The sequence below is a fragment of the Wyeomyia smithii genome, chromosome 3, assembly GCF_029784165.1.
Source record: "Wyeomyia smithii strain HCP4-BCI-WySm-NY-G18 chromosome 3, ASM2978416v1, whole genome shotgun sequence".
Classification (NCBI taxonomy): domain Eukaryota; kingdom Metazoa; phylum Arthropoda; class Insecta; order Diptera; family Culicidae; genus Wyeomyia; species Wyeomyia smithii.
Genome location: NC_073696.1, coordinates 226,498,140 through 226,519,060, shown reverse-complemented (window position 1 = coordinate 226,519,060; position 20,921 = coordinate 226,498,140). Strand labels below are relative to the sequence as shown.

The 20,921-nt window shown below is 38.8% G+C and overlaps 2 protein-coding genes across 8 annotated transcripts in view; one reads left to right on the top strand and one right to left on the bottom strand.

Annotated features, from left to right (window-relative positions):
* LOC129732174 (uncharacterized) overlaps positions 1–20,921 on the top strand; it is a 56,066-nt gene that overhangs the window by 22,194 nt on the left and 12,951 nt on the right. Inside the window, exons 4-5 of the mRNA XM_055692762.1 lie at positions 12,256–12,344; positions 12,435–12,495. Coding sequence (XP_055548737.1) covers positions 12,256–12,344; positions 12,435–12,495 — 150 coding nt within the window. The remainder of the gene's footprint in view (positions 1–12,255; positions 12,345–12,434; positions 12,496–20,921) is intronic.
* Positions 2,903–20,921, bottom strand: part of LOC129732172 (RNA-binding protein Musashi homolog 1) — an 83,113-nt gene continuing 65,094 nt past the window's right edge. For 5 of the 7 annotated variants that reach the window (XM_055692753.1, XM_055692756.1, XM_055692759.1 and 2 more), the window contains 5 exons: positions 11,957–12,076; positions 11,585–11,897; positions 10,848–11,500; positions 10,460–10,780; positions 2,903–7,827 (listed from right to left, as the gene is read on the bottom strand). In XM_055692753.1, the coding sequence (XP_055548728.1) occupies positions 7,803–7,827; positions 10,460–10,780; positions 10,848–11,500; positions 11,585–11,897; positions 11,957–12,076 (1,432 nt within the window). In that variant the 3' untranslated portion in view covers positions 2,903–7,802. The remainder of the gene's footprint in view (positions 7,828–10,459; positions 10,781–10,847; positions 11,501–11,584; positions 11,898–11,956; positions 12,077–20,921) is intronic. The other 2 variants (XM_055692755.1, XM_055692758.1) reach the window with 1 other exon arrangement.

The following is a 20,921-nucleotide window of genomic DNA, read 5'->3' as shown; positions in this document are numbered from 1 at the left end:
AGTACGCAAGATGAAAGCGTTTTCATTTAAGTCATGCATCAGGTTATGTTTCAGGTTCTTAACTGGGGTTAGTTAGTCGACAATAGTACATATGTTAGGACACATATACACGTGGCGTACGAGAAGTGGAGACAAGTGGTGGGAATGAGGGACGGGGTTTGCTTACAAGATTTAACGGTGTGATATGCCAACGTCGTCATTTAAGGTGGATTAGTTAAGAGGGATTAGATTTATGTTTTTTTTTCGTGGTGTTAAATGTCTGTAGATCTAAAGTAGTATTGTCATAATCTGTTCCGCAGAGGAGCGGTTCCACGCAAACTCGTCAAACACAGTTGGCAACATTCTCACAGATTTTAGGGCAAGTTTGTGAGTTTGGTGACATCGGTACTGTAAGTTACTCTGCGTATTTATAATCGTCGTTTTGAGAAAGACATGAATTTTGGACTGTTTTTTGAATGAATGAAAAACGCCATATTAGATTTAAAATGGCGTCTATGGTCACATTCTAGACTCTGATCACCCGTTTATAAAAGTATTTTTTAAGTCGCCATCTTGGATTTCAAAATAGCTTTCAAGTTGATTCTTGCCTTGAAACTCCATGCAAAGTTGCTTAAGTTAGCGATGTCAACAAACTCATGAAGTTTCCCAGAAATCCAAAACGAGCTTCCCACGTGTGGATGAATTGGCGTGAAATCCGTCGTAATTTATTAAGAATCAAAAGTTCTGCCTATCGTATGCGGTAATCCTGGTTCTTCTACTGGTTGCATTTTTTTTCATCTCCTTCTATTTTTTACTGATTTCATCAAAAGCAAAAGTGCACAGGATTACCAAACGTCAACTAGACAGACCGCGCTGAAGTTACCCCAACGTACGAAAGAAGCAGTGTATTTGTGTTTCAACTGAAAAAAAAATACACTAATTCAATCCGAGTCTAAACAAAAAGTGCATTCAATTCGACTATTCTATCGAGAAAACAAAGAAAGAAAAAATACCATAAAGACTAAGAGTGTAAAAGTAGAGAAAAGAAAAGAAACAAAAACTGAAATACTGAGATCCGACTAAAAATCGTAGCTAATCTAGTGTTACACAAACAATTACACTTACTCACTAGAAGATAAAATCGAAGCGAATCAATCAGATCGAAAATAATCAAATTATTGCAACGCTTTATAGTTTGTTTTAATTACTACAGTGTCTTTATTTGCAACCATTACTTGTTGGTATGTATATAACTATATTTTTTGTTGCTTTTTGCTTTCTTGTTATGTCGTTCAGCACACGGGTTTTTTTTTTGCTTTGTTCGAACAACGTGTAACATTTTTATACACACTCACTGGGTTCACGCTACTACTCGTGTTATCATTAACACTGGTGATGATTATTCAACACACTAAACTACAACTACGACTGCCGACAAATTACAGCGCACATTGAGAGATTGCCTGTTTAGTGGTGTGGTAGTGGTATGAGTATGTGTGTATGTGTGTACGTATGAAACGGGACTCGGTAGTTACAAACTAATACCGCACAGAGTGTCTAGTGCTGTTGTAGCGGGTTTTGGGACTGTTGGTGAGTGAGTGTCGATAGGGTGGTCTACATGTTGGATAGGAGTGTGTGATGATCATCTCAAACCGGCAGAATTAAAGGTTTGTTTGTTTGCTGGTAGCTATAGAGAAATAGTGTTAGAAATACCTACTACTGCTACGGTATTACATTGTATAATAAATAGTGGTGTGCTCTATCACTACTACATACGAGTATGTATTTCCATTTCACACATTGTGTCAGTTTATTTGTTTGCTGCTGCCAAGTTATTTGGCAACCATTACAATACTAAGTGGTTTTCATATATGTATGCAATCAAACAGATGCACTAATAATAGTAATAATAATAATAGCTATGATGCTAAATTTCTATATAAATATTCATTAATACTTTTGTGTGGTTCTATCAATATGTTTTTTATTACTTGTATTTTTTCAGTTTATGTACGAGAAACAGTCTAACAGTACTTCTACGATTTCTATTGTTCATCAAATTGTGAACGTTTAAGTAGCATGATATATAATCTTTTACTTACTGCATACTACGGCCTCAAAATACTACGACTACTAGAGCATATATAATAGGAGAGTGTGATTCAGGAAAATAGATCATGTGAATTGCTAGTTTGCCTTTTTTGCTGGTCACTCGCATCAAAAGCTGATAGAAAACGCATAGAAATGAACTTTTCACTTTACCTCTGGTATCGTTTTTTTTTTTTGTTTCTCTTCGGCCGCCTCGCAACTTGTTTCCGAAGAAAAGGGCATAAACTAGCGAATAGTGACAAGGTGTAGAAAAGACATTTTGGGGGAGGTGCGAAGAGCAATCGAATCGAATACAGCCAATGGTTTGCGATTTGCACTAAAACTTTTCGCCTAAAAACCTAGCAGTGCATTTCGATTTGGAACCAGCCAAAACTCACAATCCACTATCGGACTATTCGAATGAGACAGACAACAGGCTCTAAAAGAGAAAATGTAAGAAAAGAACTACGATATTCGATCACACTTCACCCATGCCACATAGCTTATATATTGATCAAAATCATCACAAACTTTTATCATATAACACAGTTCACAGTACTACACACTCGCAGCACATCGAATCAGTTTTATCCTCATATTTTCCGCCGAATGAATGAATGAATGCCGCATGATGTTGGTTCGGACACTACCGGGGGAGCTCTTGAAGCTCCAACTTGTGTGGTCAAAATGTAAGCTAAGCCAGGCCCCCCTACAATATACGCGAATACTAAGCTTAGCCTAGCGTACGATCTGATGAAGTATAACCATTTCACAACACGTTCAGTTTTGTTTCTTTCCAATTTTTAATTTAGCAAATTGGGTATAGCACATACCATTGTTTTTTTTTTTTTTTGTTTCATTTGTTTTCTTATATTTTTTCTGTTCAACCCTTTTTTCTGCATTTGATTTATAATAATGACAACACGCTCCACGATAGCTTCGCATGTCTTAAGTGTATAGTTTAGTGTATAATAAGTTGTTTTTTGTTTTATTAATTTGTCGTCTATAGTGGTCTGCATGCATACTGTATGCATTGTTCACAAGTTTTTTTTTTGTTTTTGTAATATAAAAACTATGTGTTATTGCTTATCAGTTTTTTTATTGCGCCTTGCCCAGCGCCCATTATTTTACATAAAATATTTGAAGATCTCTGCGAGTGACAAAATGTATGCTGTTTTGTTTCAGGTGTACATGTGTGTATAAATTTATACATATTTAGTAAAATAAAATAAAACATTTTTTGTTGCTTTCGTGTTAAGTAGCGTAATGTTTTTTTTTTCTCAATCGATTCTAGAAATCAAGTATTGTCGATTAGTTCAGCGTTCCTGCCCACCCGGGGGAAAGGTTTATTGTTCGACCCCGCCTCCGAAAGGTGTCGAACCGAAAGGTGTACTTTCCAAAAAAAAAAGTTGAATAAAAATGATGACAGGTATTTTTGTATGATATATTAACAATTTTGGATCGAAACAAAACAGAGAAGTTCGAACAAGATGAAATGCTGATCAGCACAATGATTTCAACGAAAAATTTGCCACCCTTCATGCCAATTTAAAAAAATCTTTATGCATATGCTCATTGCTACCCATATTCATTAAGGATTTTTAATTGATATTATTTTGCCACGACTTATTCGTGCGTAGTAATAAATACAACGTTCTACCAAATTTAGAAAAAAATGGTGAAAAAAGATGAAAAAGACAAAAAACAATCGATGAAAAATCGATTCTTCACATAGCTGAAAAACAGTTTAAAATCCTATATGAGCGATTTGGGGCTGACTTTTGTTTACATCATGCTCTATATTTGCATTTTGCATTTGTTCTAATGTAATTAGGCATTTCGAATACAATCTATAAAATAACTTACTTGACACTTGATAATCACGGCAACTGATTGCATACAAGTCTGGAATAAGACACTACACTTGTACCCGCAACCTTGCATGCTATACTTCGATGCAATTCAAAAATTATGAAAGAACTTGAATGCAATGAGGAGTTAATGGGGGGCTTCCAGATTTCAAAAACACGTTTCAAGATTGTTTTGAAATATTGATAAAATTTTACAATAACTAACGCTGTTGAATACGATTATTTGAAAAATTTGCCTTTAAAAACAAAATTACCGTACAGTTTAGGTAAGTAGGCAGTGTATGCACAAAAACATTATTTAAAATTGCAGAGGGCGGATAGAGATCGTCAACTGTGTAGTCAAATAAAAGTAGGGGACGACTTAAAAATTTTCCCCTTCCAAGAAAATCACTTCTCTCAACAAAGTTGAGTATTTTTTTAGTCAGCGTTTGCAATACCCCAGAACCGGTGAATTGAACAGGAACATTTGAACGCTTTTTTTTGTTTGTTTTCCCTCTCGGTAAAGTATTGCTTCCACAAATATAACAACTACGTATCTGCTAATGATGTGCCCTTCCAAGAGTAGATTTTTTTTTGTTCACAGTTAAAAGCTTCCCGTTGATTACCTTTTGTCCTACTAACAGATTGCTTGAGAGAACGTTATACTTTCTGTTAAGATTTTTTTTCGAATTTCGTATCGTACACAAGTTGGCGACATTTGAGGGAAAGTCTACGTGATTGCGGTTTTTGTTTTTTTTTTGTATGCGTGAATTTGTGTGAATTAAACACGAGTGAAAAAAGTAAGCTGTTTTTTTCTTCTCTGTGTGGTGTGATTACTATCGATGTGTATTCAGCTGGAAGTTGTGGGAGGAAAGGTGCGTAGAAAAGCTGTCGGTCCAAGTGCCAACTTTATAGAGTTGAGCATGCTTATCATCAGACAAGTATTTTTTGTTTCGATCAACCCTTAGCGCGCTAGCTTTTAAATACGGATTACCTAGTTTGACTGACTTGGCTTAAGTAAATTAAGTCCTGCTTTGTTGTCTTTTATTTCTGTATGGCTTTGTACCCCTCGAAATGAGAGTAAATATTCTGTAGCATTATTTGAAAGATTGTGTTTTATTTGGGTTGATATTTATTAGTCCAACACTTAGCTTTAATTCATTGTTTTATTTTTTGTTTCTATATACACGCATGCCTATCTGCTGATAGATTATTTTCTACTTTTGTTTAAAATTGATCAAAACCGCAAAATTCAAAATTCGATGGGATATTTTTCATACAGTGTTTTTTTTTTTTTCTTTTCTAATTTGTTATTTCATAAATCATGTAATGATCGGTTGCACAACGTTTGTCCTTGCCATAAAAGCTCTTGTTTTCTTGTTTTTTTTTTTATGATGTTTTGTTGGTTGTTCGCTAGATTTAAATTCAATTGTGAGAAGACTTGAGTTACCAGCTACATGGGATTGTTCTGTCTCGTACCGTTTGCTTTTGCGTTTTTTTTGGTTTGGTCCACGCAACTGTCTTGTTGTTTTATTATTCTTGAGCATATTTGTGTGAGTAATTGTGATTGTACACTTGTTACTTTACGTGATAACAAACAGTAACAACAGTTCCCGGTAAACAACAAGGAATCTGAAAACTTTATACGATAGCTTTAATCATCCCACCACATCTGGATCTTGTGACTATCTTCAATTTAGACTCAAACAGCGATGAAAGAGATTGTGTTTTGGTGCACTCAAGGTCCAACTATCCAAAATCAATCATTGCTGCCGTTACCCGTGTCGAATGATCCTTGGAAATATAAGTTTGCACACGTTCCACAATTCGAATTCCGACGTCTAAACGTAACTAGCAACAGCACTGAGGTTGTGTAAAACAGTTGGTTTGGTACCCGCAATTTCCGGGTTGAAATGTACTTTTGTCGATCACATCGCGTACCGAAAAGGTGCGCGCGTTGCGTATCTTTTTCTAACGAATCTTTTTTTTTCTTCTCCTACTAATAATTTTATCAGGTATAGCTAAATTTGATTTTCTGACATCACTTATGTACTTAACTTGCCTATGGAAGAACGTTGTCTTTATTAATCTCAGTAATTCGGAATATATAACTCTTTTTCAATGCTTTGAATTATTTGTTCGATTAGCCTTTTTTATACGCATAGTTAATGGATATGTTCAATTTAGCTTCACAAGTCTTCCTAGTAACAGTATTAGGTTAGGGAGTGAACATCTATATATAAATAATACGCTAAAACGGTGGATATTGTCATAATACAGAGGGATTTAGTCAATCAATACTCCAAGTTAAAATACACTAACTACTATCAATTGTCGAAAACTGTAAGAAATGTACATCAACAATTTAATCGAACGTCAAAAAAGGTTATCAGTAAAAAGTGTAAACTCCACTGGAACTAAAATAATCATGCTGACTTGCTGCGATACTGAATTAAACCTTCTCAAATAGGAGACGAAAACTACGTTTGCTAACTCGGCTAGTTTATTGAACGGGTACAAAAAAATCATAATGCTCTACTAAATCCTACAATCGAAACAGTACTAGTCATGTTATATTTTGCTAGGCCTATTGGCGGGTTTCGAAAAATGCAATCCCGTACAAACTTATACTTCACAGGGTGAGAATTGAAACTATAAATTCGGAATCATTAAATACAGAACCGTTGTTTCCTGTGGAAGCAAATCCTCCTGTCGGTTGCGGCTGGAGCCGATAGTATCGCACTCAACAGCACCCGAATGCAGTGGATATAAAACACTAAAAGAACGGGAAAGCAATCGATATCAAGACAGACAGACAGAAAAGAAGTGATACTGCGCTTCCGGGAATATCTACACATTTTTACGACTGTGAAACCCTCTAACAGTGGGGGGGCTTCTTAGTCTACAATCCAAATGCTGCCAAAAGGCCGTGCTGATAAACGATGTGAAGTAGATAAGCCGGGAATAACTCTATCTTACAAAATAAAAATGATCAATGTAACAAATAGCGTGCAAAATTTGAGATAAAAATTATCACGAGCGTCTAATTATTTACTGATTTCAATGTGAGTGGATTTTAACAGAGAAAAGTTGAACACTTTGCAGTCATGAATATAAATTATGATTATAATTCAGTAACAGTGCAAACTCACTCCTATTAGAGTGGCAAAAAGTGAACTGTGTTTATATATAAAGCTTAAGTTGACTAAAATGACGAAAACCATAACTCAACCATAATTTCGGCAAATCATAACAAAACACATTTGAAATCCACTTGCCCGAATCCACACTCTCGTTCGTTTGCCGCCCTGCTTCACACCGGCCAAAACAGATCAGAATTTGAAAATGTCCTAGCTAAAACCTAAGTACTGAAGAAATACTGCCTTCGTTGCGACTCTAGCGACAGCTAGAGACAAAAAAAAACGGAAAAGGATCTACCTAACCTAAATACACATTACACACTAAATTCGACAACTTAAAACACTACAGGTTAAAATGTTTCAAGTGCCCAACACTACAAGTTAGGGGAAACAAGGCAGTCTTGTACATCGGAAAGGTCCAAAAACCCCACGTCACGCACACCGCGTACTATCGACGTTATAAAAAGATACCCCCCGGTAGGTACAATCTACCGAGGTACGGGGAGGGGTAGGACCTTATCACACTTACGCAATTACCGCAATTATATCACACTGGCACTTTCCCTTTGGCACAACCCTGCTCAAGTCGGAAACCTTGGGCCGCGTTTGACTCCGTTCCCTGGTACCATTGGGACGGGAAAAGTGGGAAGTGAAAGACCCAATTATACACTAAAGTTGGAATGGCTCCTGCTTCTACTTTTGGAACTTCAACACAAGCAGGATTAGCCTCTTTGCTCAATGCAACTTAACAGTGTGCCTCGGAAAACAATCTGCAATTGGGCGGGAAATGGAAGAAAACAAATCATATAAAATGATAGGATAGAAGCTAGAATGGATTAGTCGATGCTGGATGGGAAGATTACCGATGTTCATGCAAATTAAATTACCCCAAATATAGCAGTAATAGTATGTACAACTGGAAGCGCTGTGCAATAAGGTTAGGTCACTTAACACTGATTAGTTTCGAACTATGAAAATTCACTTGTTAAACTAGAAAAAAGTATATATGGCATACATCCCATGGGCGGAACATCTAAGTGGAAAGCGGAGCTATAAATAGTAAAATATTGGTCCGGCTGCCAAAAGAGTAAAATCAGCGTAAGTCTATTAATAGCCAACTGCCAACGCGAAATGCACCGCGACTGCCAAATAACACCACTGACGGCCGGAACGTTTCATCACCAGTTCGTTAGAAAAAAAAAAGTTTTCGCTATTCTCCTATAACTCATGAACGATTTAAATGTCAACCTCTCGCGAACCCACTAGCAGTGCACCAGCGCAGAGTGCTCTGGGGTAAAAACTGCATCTGCACCTGCTGATCTTTCGGACACGGTTGAGTGCTCGATACTCGATAATATCTTGCCCCAGTAGACCCATAGAAAATGGAATGAGATCAGTGTCACTCACGTTTTTCGGCCCAGAAGTCAGCAAACGCACGGGGGATAGTGTTACATAAAAATGCGCTAATTATGTGCGGACATGGGACTACCAGCTGATGGGTGGTTATTTGTATAGAAGGAGTACCGTAGCAATTTTCCCAGCCAATACTAGGAAGTTGTGGGGCAGGAAGGGTGAAGAATGGAATTTATACACAGTGCAGTACACGGTTGATCTGATTAGTTTAGCCTTTTCGCAGCGAAAATTAGTTTGGGTAAGAGAAAAAAATACACAGAGTGTGGATTTGTTGCTTAGTTTATTTAAAGGAAAAAAAAAGTAAACGAATAGATAGATATTTCAATTAAGAACGTAAGCACTAATACTAAACATAAATTAGATAAAAGCGTTATTATGATAAAATATGTCAGCTTGAGATAATTATTAGATAATCCCCTTATAATACACTGCTAACTCAAATAACACACGAACTACAATGTAAAGCTTATGACATGGTCATCGAAAAATGCATTGAAATTGGATAAGTTGGACTGAAATACCACGTTCGTTCACCTCTGGTCCTAATCAAACCAACTTAAACGGAAGTGGCTCGTACTACCACATTAATGGTAAAAATGCATTGCAAGTGATTAAAATAAGCAAGTTAAAACAAAAGACATAAATATACCATCCATCACACATTCACAGATACATAAGTATACTAAGCTAAATAAAATTTATCCGCATTTGATTTGTACTTGTTGTACCACGTAATTAACTACATGCTAGAGAAAATACTGCGATAATTAGATGCTCGTTTTTTTGCGTAAGTTTCCAACTAACGTAAGAAGTCAACTGATGAATGTTGTACTTTTCGAAAAATGCCCCAACTAAAAGATGAAACAGCCAATGAAATGAAATCAAGATCTCGTTTATTAGCGATGGTCGAATGCTACTGACTCTAGCCAGCCATACCAGAAACGAATTTCAAGACGCATTCTAGGTAAATTTGAAGAAAACACAAAATTCGACCATCGCTAAAAAAGAACAGAAAACTGACAAACTAAAGTAGAAGGGAAAAATAAGTAGTAAAAATTAACTCTAGATCTATACAGAGCGAAAAATGTCAGTCAGGCGAACGAAAAAAATTAAACATTTACACATGACTTGTGAGGAAAGCTACTAAAAAAAGTACAACAGATTAGAAAAAATTGGCCCAAAACAGATTCAAGGGCCCTAATTAGAAGGGATTATCATATCAATGAGTGCTATTATTCTCCATGAGATCCATTTAGCTATTTCTATGTATCGTGTAACCCTTAACTGCACTGCCACTAAAATTATCGATGTGGGCCACACCCTTCTAAGCTATCGCAATTGTTACACGGTATCTTGATTTCATTCTACTGAGCAATAGTTTCAACCAGCCTCTCGCGTAAAGAAACATCATAGTGAGAGCGAGTAGGGAAACAAACGCTTTGCGATCAGGTGCGCTAACAAAAATAATGATAGGCAGTTGCTTTGTTTTTTTGTAGTATTTTGGAATGGACAAAAGCTTTTCTGAATATAAACATACATCATGTAGGGTACCATTATTGCTACGATTTGAAACTTAGGTCTTAAGTAGTGTTATACGGCTGATTCGGAAGCTTAGTGTTGGAGTATTTATTAAACAGTTTCATACAAAAAACTCTCCGACATTCCCGTTTACGAAACAATGCTACTCTTTACAAACAAACGTTAGACTAAGCGTAAAATGAAACAGAAAGTTATTATAGTTCGAGTTACTGTTACACGAATCACACGATCTTATTTACTGGTATTAGGTAGAGCAATAAGTAATCGCGTGACGATGAAGGATAAACCTTTCTGATACTGAAATTCGTCTCACTTTTGCAAAGTGTTATGTTTGTCCCACACATTAAAAACAAACAATGAACCGTTATTGTTTACTAAGTTGCTTTTAAGTTGCTTGGTGAGAAAGCACTAAGAACATACTAAAAGGGGGAAGCGGAAAATTATACATACATTCCCATGCCGTACATCGAACCCCAGTCCACGTTCTGGAAGCTGGACATGTCGACGTTGGCCAAGCTGTAACCTTGGTAGGGATTGGCGCCAGCTGCAAGGCCAGCAGGGACAAGTTGATGATGAGTGGCTGCGGCCTGAGCCGCCTGCTGAGGGGTGGCCGTGGCTTGCTGTGGTGCCTGTTGAGCTGTGGCTCCGGCCATTGACTGCGCATGCGGAAGAGATTGGCCAGCAGCTTGGGCACCAGTAAGCTGTGTTGCTGCCGAGGCAGCTGCTGCAGCATGCTGTGCAGCGGCTGAAGGCATCGGATATGGTGCGTACCTGTGGAATCGACGAAAACCACAATTAAAACTGATCAGCTAGGATAAGCAGCAACTCTCAAACTCACCTAAAGCTATGCAGCGTAGGTGGATATGTAGTGAACATTTTGCCGAATCCATTCTGAACCTGCATAGCGGCAGCAGCAGCTGCTGCTTGAGCAGCCTGAGCCTGAGCTTGTACCATCAGAGGATTAGCCAGTTGGCTTACTAGAGGGGCTTGAGCTTGAGCAGCCCCTACCAGGCGGGCTGCAGCAGGATTCGCGATGGGTAATCCTAAATTACCCAGGATGATTCTTTTCTGTAACAATTGCTGGGCAGTGGGGGTCACAGCTTCCTTCGGTTGAGCCTTCTTGCATTCAACTTTCTTGTTCTTGATCGTGTGGAAATGAATCTCACACACCCGATCCACCACATCCTCGTGCTCGAATGTGACGAATCCAAAGCCCCGGTGGCGCTTAGTTTGCTGATCCATCAGCATCACTGTCTCTTCGACCTTACCGAACTGGCTGAAATATTGCTTCACCTCATCGGCGGAGGTATCTTGCGAGACACCGCCGACAAAAATTTTCTTCGTCTTGTTCGATTGTGTCTTCGGTCGGTTTTTGGGCGTTGCGTGCTTCGGATCTATCTTCTTTCCATCCAGCGTGTGGATTGGCACTTGGAGAACTTTGTCTACGCTATTTGGCTCCTGAAAGGTTATGAATCCGAAACCTCGGCTGCGCTGCAATGCGAAGAGAAAAATTGACGAATATAGCAAAAAAGCTTTAATAAGTCGCTTTTTTCTCTCAGGTTATGAAACACTTACCTGTGTGATGGGATCCTTCATGATCAGCACATCGGTAACCTTGCCAAACATGCCAAAGTATTCGCTCAACTTTTCCGACGACGTTTGCCAGCTGAGACCGCCGACAAATAGTTTACCGGGTGCCGGATCACTGCTGCTGTTCGGTGTTGACCGTCCCGAGGAACTGCCGTTGGTGGAACTGGCCTTTGCCATATTGGTGCAGGTATTTGTCGCGACATTACTAACCAAAGTGAGCTGACTGTTGGGCAGAAGTTTCTGATCCTGTTGCAATTGCTGCTGCTGCTGTTGCTGTTGCTGCTGCTGTTGATCTCTGCTTCGAATGTAAGCGTGTTAAAATCAAGTTCAAAATTTCATTGGCAAGGGAGCATTTACCTGATCTGATGGGCAACGACGGCGGCTGCTTGCGGTGTGAGTAGGTTCGCAGTTTTGATTGGCACCAGTGCGTTGTGTAGGTCATGTTCGAGCAGGCCGCTTGCGTCCAAGGTTCCAGCACTGCAAATAGAAGCATGAGAGTGAAGAAAGCAACAATTAATTATAGGGCAAATATGATCGCGTAAAAAGAGGGGGGCAAACTGGGGGAAGAAGTGGGCACTTGTTCGAGCGTTAATATATTCAACCGAACCGTGATTCTAATAGTGTTTTTTTTTTTTCAAATTGTCTCTCCATTGCAGGTTCTCCCACTGGTCGTCATCATTGGGGTGGCCGTGACAGGTGTCTGCGGATTTAGCACCTATTCGTTTCTCACCCGTCCGGACGTCAGGTAGGTGGCGGAGTCTAGACAAATAGTGCGTGGTTTGGTTTCGTGATAGAAACATTGATTGTGTTTTTTTTTTCTATTTTTTCGTTGCAGCCTCAACAGAAAAAATTATACATGGGACACCATGGACGTTATGAACCCGAAATACATGAAGGTAGGTTACATTTTGAATATACAAAATGCCGATATTAAAATCAAATTGAACGATATATTACGTGGAAAGTAACAATGGGAATTGGGTGGCTAAAAATTTGTCTATGCACAAAATTTTAATGAAAAACGGTAAAGATATTTTCAACGGTAAAGATATTAGATCAAAAAAATGCAACAAATTGAAAAACACTCATCTCTGAGTCTCTGAAATTCGTGTCAGAATTGGTTTTCTAATGGTACTCAGAAGCTTTGAGGATGCGGTGCCAAAGACACCGAGGCTATATGATGAAAATGTGTAAGGGGCCATCCACATACCACGTGAACAGCTTTGGGGGGGGTGGGGTTGTCGAATGTCCACGCTCCATATATTTTTTTTAGATTTTATATGGGCAGTTGTCTACGGAGGGGGAGTGCGGGGGGGGGTCAAAAACGTTAAAAATCTGTCCACGTGGTATGTGAATGGCCCCTAATGGTTTGTTATTTCCTTAACAGTGACTTTTTAGAAGGTTTTGGTTCAAAATGATGTCTTAAGCTCTTCAAGTATTTTAAATTGCAAAAAATACATTCTTCAAACGAAAAGAAAATAACTTTATATTTTTGATATACAAACAGACACATTTTAAAATCAAAGTGGATCAAGCCTAAAAGGAAAACTCACGAAAATCAAAATTTCAATGCATCCTTCACTTTATTTTCAACCCGTAAATCCCCGGGGTTTATTGACCCGCTAATTGAGAGCGAATTTAATAAATTTGTTAGTTGTAGTTGATTGCGTGTCAAACGACGACAACCAGCGCCATTAAAGTTAGTCTTTTCTGGTGCTGAAAACGCTGCACTCTGTTGCTTCATGCTTTCGAACACCCAACACGTTTGGCTACTACACTAACGTCCTGTGTGACGTAACTCCCGAACGGCGTTGATGTTTCGCCTTGGTCAATAAGGGCGAGACAATAAATTTGGGGGAAAAATTGGGAGAGAATCATTTGTTCCAGGCAAGTAAACCGTTGCATGTTGAATCAGTCTTTTTTTTTTGCTTGCAAGAAAAACAACACGCGATACTTGGCTAGAATATCGCAGCACAGTTCGATTATTGAACGTACGTTGGCATGCTCGGGAGGCCGATCTACCGCAAGCAAATATTACAGGTGAAAGTTAGCCGAATGATTAATGGGAATTACTGTTCGAGTTAATAATTCTCAAACATTAAGGACGACAGGCAATAAGCAAAAGTCGCACATTCGTGTAGCTGGCAGACAAGCGACTTTGATCTTTTGCATTGTCCCCGAAAAAAGCTATTGTGAATCTGCGCGTATAGCGGCACCACCGCCAGGACGACAACGGCAGAGAACACTTCGGTGTCCCGATGAGCCGGGGAATTTTACCATTGTCTACGCGCCGAAGCGACTATAACCAACACAACCAGACACCATTGGTCGAGTGTGCGCCTTTGGTCCTTCCGAAAATCGATTTTTGTGTCCGTTCAGTTTTGTGCCCTACTCAGAGATATTACACTGCTGTTACTACACGAGGTATCTCGTACAATTTCCACATCACAAGCATAAAATAGGGGTGTGCTTATGTCACAGAGCAAGCACACTCTACAGAGAGGGATGAATGGCTTTTATGATCGAATCGAACTGACGATCCTTCTTAGTGGTAGGGTGACCGGGGTTACCAACAGGGTGTTAGCCTGTGTTTTCTGGCAACCCTACGGTTGAAGTTTCATCGCGTCCGAAACATGTACGCATATCGGAGGGTACAACCTTGCATAAACAGGCCAGAGTCCTAGCCGAAATCAAGTCCTGTGTGGCTGCCAACAAGGGCGCATGCTCCTCGAAGTGCCATTTCAGTGTATGCGTACGTCTCGGATATGCCTTTTTGTACGTGTTGTCATGACACCACCGGGAAATCAGCCGGATAAAGGGAACCATCCCTAGTCGATTCAGTAGACTTGAAGTGTTCATACGTTCGCACCTCACTCTTAGACTAAAATGGTTCTTGCTTTGGCCTTACTAAAGTTCCACCCAGACTTCTAGAGTCTGACCCAAATTTCCCTTTCGAGAGTGGATTCTGCCGTTAAATGGCTGTATTAGCAGTTCAGTTAGCTAACCATCGCTAGCCTGCCAGCGTGTTAAGTGCAAACTCGAGCCATAAAATGTAAAATCGATTCTAGTCACGCCCTAGATACCAAAAGTGATGTTTCCTCATCCGAAGGAAACTGTGCAAATTTCGATCCGGCGAGATGATCTCCGGAAGATCAACCTGTGCGAGCCCACTGGACCTCTGCAAGTTTCGTCTTTTGCTAGAAAACGATTATATTGTCCTGTCACAGCAGTACTTTTCCTAGTTTACTGTTGTTTCGGGACATTTACATTGCTTCTAGCGGTAACAACGTAGGATTCGCTCCAGGAATAGGCTGCCGTACAGAATGTGATCACACTTTTTTGCGCTGCACTAATTCAGTCATCAAGCCGGAAAATTCTGGATTATTTAACTGAGAAATGCAAGCAAGCTACCATATCGCTTGCCAGTAGACAGGAACTGTTTGCATGTGGATAATAATCGAGCCCAACTCAAGAAATGCCTGCCTTTCAAAGTCAACCAGCGGTGATTGAATCAAGATGGCGACCGGCATTGAAAAAATTCTACGCACCTTACATTAGATTTATGTTTTAAAACGCCAGCAGTAGTGCTCGTATCAATTACTTTATGCTAAAATTAACGATTTTCACCCAGGGTACGCAATTCTGCTGCAAGTATTCCACCAGCTAATTATGCTGTTGGAGCAAACTTGACCTAACCGAGGCTCACCGGCTATCGATTTTTTGCTCGGCCCAAAAACTCGCCATTACTAGAACGCCATTTTGTACGTGCCAAAGGTGCCGATAAACAGCGAAATCTAAACGAGCATCAAGTCTCAAAACCGCGAGGCTCGAGTGGTTTTTGTTGGATTACGTGCCGAAACGAATATGACGAAAGTCGGTTGGTGCCATCGTAGCGTTTTGCAAAACTAGAGTTGCCGGTAGGCAAGAGGATAATTTCATTTAATAATGTTCATCTTAAGGCATCAACTTAATTTATCTTCCTTTCACACACATACATACGCTCACACGTACTGGTGCTGTTCTAGAGCGGTGGCATATCGCTTTCATTAAAACATTTGTTTAAAGAGCCACCCAGGAGCACTTTCACGCATCCCGTTAGGAACACTCTAACCTATGCTGAAATATGTTGCTCGTTTACGTCATCTATATTAGCATGAACATGGACGTTGATGTGCTATCTCGTGCCAGTAGCATTTTCTTTAGAATATATGCCTAACAAAAGCGCAATAACCTATGGAACAAGTTTGCACACCACGTTTTCTCTCGCACGTATTGGTGTACAAAACGGTTACGACTCATGTAAAACGTTAACACACCCCCCCCCCCCCTTGACCCCGTGCCCGCTCTGCACTGCGTTTTCGTTTATTTATAGATTAAACACAATGCTAGGGACATCAAATGATTATTACGAAAAGGGATACTACCCTCCATCAAGGATACGCACGTCTACGGATGTAGTTAGAGCAGCTAGCAGCCAGACTAGCGGAAGGCAGGCTGGTTGCTGCCTTTCATTTCAATACTACAGACACACACATAAACATATGAACCTGTCTTCGGTAGTTTCGCTGAATCGCACCGTGAGAATCCCTGGTTTTTCACTCACGTGATCCCTCCTTTCGCTGCAGACCCTTGCGCGATTATGAACTCGTTTGTTCTACCCAAATCTGCACATGCGCTTACTTGTATCGGAAAGCTTTTCTCCGTTTGATTCGTCAACCCTTAGAATCGTCTTCCGCTGCGAAAAGTTTCCGGTAGGAGCCTCTGTAACTAACTAACTAACTGATAAGAAAGCTTCCCAAAAGCTACCGCGCTGCTGCCACCAAACGGCGACTAGTGTAGCACCGGTGGAGAAACCCGCCCCATTGCGGGAGGGATAAGCTCGAAAAATGGGGTGGTGAATGCAACTCTTCGCTACACTCCCCCCCATACGATAATGGACTTGAAAACTCTTGTCACATTTGCGAGATTGTGGGCTCCTATCAGAATGGGGATGATGATTATGGAAAATCCTTACAGTGACAGAAAGGAAGCACATTAGCAGTGAGAGTTGCAACGACGAGCAAAAAATGAGAATGGAAAAAAACTGCTAGTGGGGATGGAAGTAAAAAATAAAGCCATACCCGCATAGCTACACGAACTGATGGATGATTGTTATTAGTTAGAATCGTCCCCAGGAGAACTTATTATGAAAGACAAGCCGTCCATTTTCCGGAGCGTTTAAAACACAATGCGTATACTAGTTCTGTAGCCCATTTCCTGCATACTTTGGGAAAATTACATGATGATTTCGAAAGACTAGTTCCCTGGTAAGTTTTTGATTCGCTGGCAGGAAAAAAAATGTGTGTAAACAACTTTTATTTTACGCTCATCAAGAGAGATTTGCGTTTTTCCTTTTGTGCACATTTGTGCTCGTTTTCTGACAAACGACGACACATCCCGTTCTAGTTGTTGGGACAATAAAATAATGTTTGAAGATAGTGAGATTCGTTTGTTCGGGTTTGGTTTGGTTTGATCGATATAATCGGGGTATACTAGCTTATAATGCTTCATGAGATTGCAAAAGCACGCAGGAGCTTTCCGTCTGTCACCAAATAAATATTATGATGTTTGTTTATTTCAAATATGGCTTTTGCATTAGCCGGGCAGACGTATGATGAATTGGTTATGAATATGTAATCAGCAGCGCTGCTTGCGCTTACTTTGCAATCACAGCGTGTTTCTTTTTTAGGAAACCAGAAAGGGAATGTTGAACTGATTGACTATAAAAAATTGAGTATGCATTTCAACATACTTTTATGACACAGCTTTCAACTGGTAGCATTAGGGATACATTTCTGGTTTGCTACTAAACAGAAAAGGATATACATATGAAGAGTTTCTAAAGGAATATTTGTTAAGAGTTCGACTGTTGAGTTGTTATGTAGCTTGGGTGACGGTGAGCATTCTCAAAAAGTAGAACGACCTTATTTTTTACTGTCTGACGTTTCGTCACCGATAAGTGACATCTTCAGGGGTAACTGCGAGAATATTAATATTAGGAATTAGTTCCTGGGAATGTTGTGCAAATGGTTTTTATGAAAAATTACCTAGCATCCATTCTTGGATGTCTCCGATGAAATTAAAGTGATGAGATGGTATACCAACAAAACACTGACAAAAAACATGTTTTTTGACAAAAATAAACATGAAATTTTCAGTTCAGTTCATTTCAGAAAAAAATGTTATTATACACAGACTTTGACCCAACTGTTAAGTGTACAGGACAATTGCGAGGCTAGCGCCACTAGCACTACCAGTCTCTGCCGAGCCGAGCCTCAAACCTACGACAACTGGTTTGTCATGCCAGCATCGTGCCTCGAGACCAGCTAAAAGGGTATTGGTGCCTCTAGTAAATGCAAAAGTATGTCAAAAGGCCGCAGAGTTATTGCTCGCCGGATTCGTCGCTTCTAAATTTGCTTACGGGAAAACTCATTCAAGTCTCTGATTTGTCTCTCATTTTGTCGATCTGTGTAATCTTTTTTTTCAGTTTGAGCTCTAGCGCAAAACCTGCGTTAACCAGTGTAATCGAAGCGTGTGATCCTTGACAATAATAAATTTAGTAAAGCAGGCGATGTATTTAATTTTACGAGAATGCGAAAACTTTACGATCCAGACGGGACTCGAAAAAGTTCGAAAATTAAATTTCAGCATCACGAAGGTCTTCCGTCAAACGTGCTCGATGGGAGAACACCGACTGAAAGGCTCACAGGCAAATCATAAGTTTATTCGAACGTCGCTAATATTCTCTGTGTGTGAGGAGACACTCTTTTAGTCACAAAATTCAAAAAGTTGAGTAGGTACTTAATGATTTGAACTGACTACGGGAATCATTTCAAATAATTACAATGAAACAATTGAAAAAATGCTCTAAAATACAACTTTTAACAAGAAATTGTTATACAATTTTCCATTCTCGTCTTTTTATCCAATGTTTTGTTGTAACTTCAAATTTCCACAACAAACTTGATGAAACTTTTAAATTTAGCAGGGCATTGAACGTCTTCGGCAGTGATTTTCTTCGACAGATTTTCTTCAGCAGTCTCACGCAAAAACCTGCCGAAGAAAACCACTGCCGACGACGTTCGATACCCTATTTTTTCGCAAAAAAAAGAGTGGGCACTCTTAAGGAAATCTCCCTAACAGAAACTGTTTTATATTTGACGCGGTTTCACGTTTTTTTGCTTTTGAGACAATAACCGTTCGGTAGTGATAAGAGTAAGAGAACCGTATCAAGAGATGGTTTTTAGCAGGCTTGTGAACGATCAACACTTTCATTTGATTTCGCTTCGTTAGTGTGTGTTGCAGTAGGCATTTGCTCGTAAATATCGTTTGGCGATGTTATTTTGGCTTCTTTCTATTTCTGTTGAGCAATATTATTACAAGATCAATAATATAAGTAATTTCCAAAATCTCCGCAAACATTCTTATTTCTAGAAAAAAAGCCAAAATACGTTTAGGGATAGGAACGACGTGGTGGCGAGTACTCATTTGACACGTTTGGTCATAGAAGTATTTAGACAGTGAGTCTTGCCAACGTCAGAAAAGAAGAAAAGAAGACGATTACCGCAGTAAAAAGTCGTTCTATCGTGACCATTTACAAGCCTGGCGTTAAATAAATTGTTTAAATTTTCATTTAAAAATGTTGAAAAATAAATTTTGAGATCCAATACTACTTTTTTTTCAGAAAGAAATAGGTATCAAAAAAATTGGTCATTCGTTGTTTAGATAAACAATTCTGTTGCCAAAAACTCTTCTGAACTAACCAAAGTGAAAAAAAAGGTTTTCAAAAAAATAAACTTTTTTCCTTAAAAGCACCCATTTTGATTTTTCTAGAAGAACTTTAAGCAACTAAATTATCTGTCTATGAATTTTTTTTGACGTGGGACACGTCTTTGTTTACTATACTGGGATGCATTCTGTAAAATTGGAAATAAAACGGGCAAATGTTGCGTCAGATTTTAAACGTTAATAACAGCATAACCACATGATGGATAATAATAACCAATATGTTGTTGGATAGATAAAATGTATAACAATTTTGTAATATGCTAATTATCACTCTAATTTCATTGCTAAGCGGTAAAATTGATGTAAATTTCAATAACAAATTTACGTCAATAGTGAACCAATTACATGCGAGCATTCCTAGCACAGACAACGTGAATGGACACCATCCGTTCCCTGTGATATTCCCTGTATCAATTTCGAAATAAAAATTGACAGAGTCTCCCCGTCCCAATAGGTCAATTTATTTTTGCTTCCATGAGCTTAGACTAATGTGATGTCTCGAAGGTAAAAGTTTTCCTAAAAGTTTGAAACAATACCCATCCTTGAACAATTTCTAAACCTGCTTTCAAAATCTAATAAAAACTGATGTCTTGAAAGAAAACATGCCGGTAAAAGCAACAGTACCAGTGGAGTAAAGAACCGCAGGTCTCTCGTCGTCTATGATTGCAGTGGTACTCTTCTATTCGTACATTTCAGCGGTACACTTCTATTCGTACTGCAGCGGTACTATTCGTGTTGCAGTGGTACACTTTTGTTCGTACATTTCTATTTGTATGCAATTGAGGAAAAACTGCAATGCTGCTGTTGATGGTGATTGAAAGTTTATCTCATAAATATGATTGCCATAAATTACTCAACAAGAATTGTAAATTTTTGCAACGGATATTTATTTAATTTTATCTTCGATATTCACTAAATAATCTTGACCGGATAGTATCGAAAGAGTTAATTCCTAAATATATACATTTATAGAAGAGTAAGAGCCTGCGAATACTTGTTATTTTTTTTTTTTTTGTTTATTTAGTGAGATTCGTACGAAATCTCTTTTTTTTTTTTTTTTTTAGATGATATATGATTATTCTAAGCTTTACCATAATAAACGTATATTTCCTGTCTCCGTAATACAGCGAATGTAGTTGTAGGCAAATAAACAAAATTGTCAAGCAAAAAAAAAATGTAATTGTGGATTGCTACGATTTTTTGCTGGAACTTGTTAATAATTTTGTTTAAAATATTTTCTTCTGTTTGCTAATTGATGAACCTTTGTAAGGGCTTCCATATTATTTTGAAAGTAAGATCCATACTATAGATTTGATTTAATTACACTTAAATAAAACAAAACCATTTATTATGATAACGTAAGTATTATTGGATTTGGTTTTTGAGGATATAGAGTTAATTCTGACTTTGACGCATTACGAGAAATTCTTTGTGCTTCTTCAACAAGCACGATATGCTTATGCCTTGTCAAATACATATTTTTTGCACAAAAAAA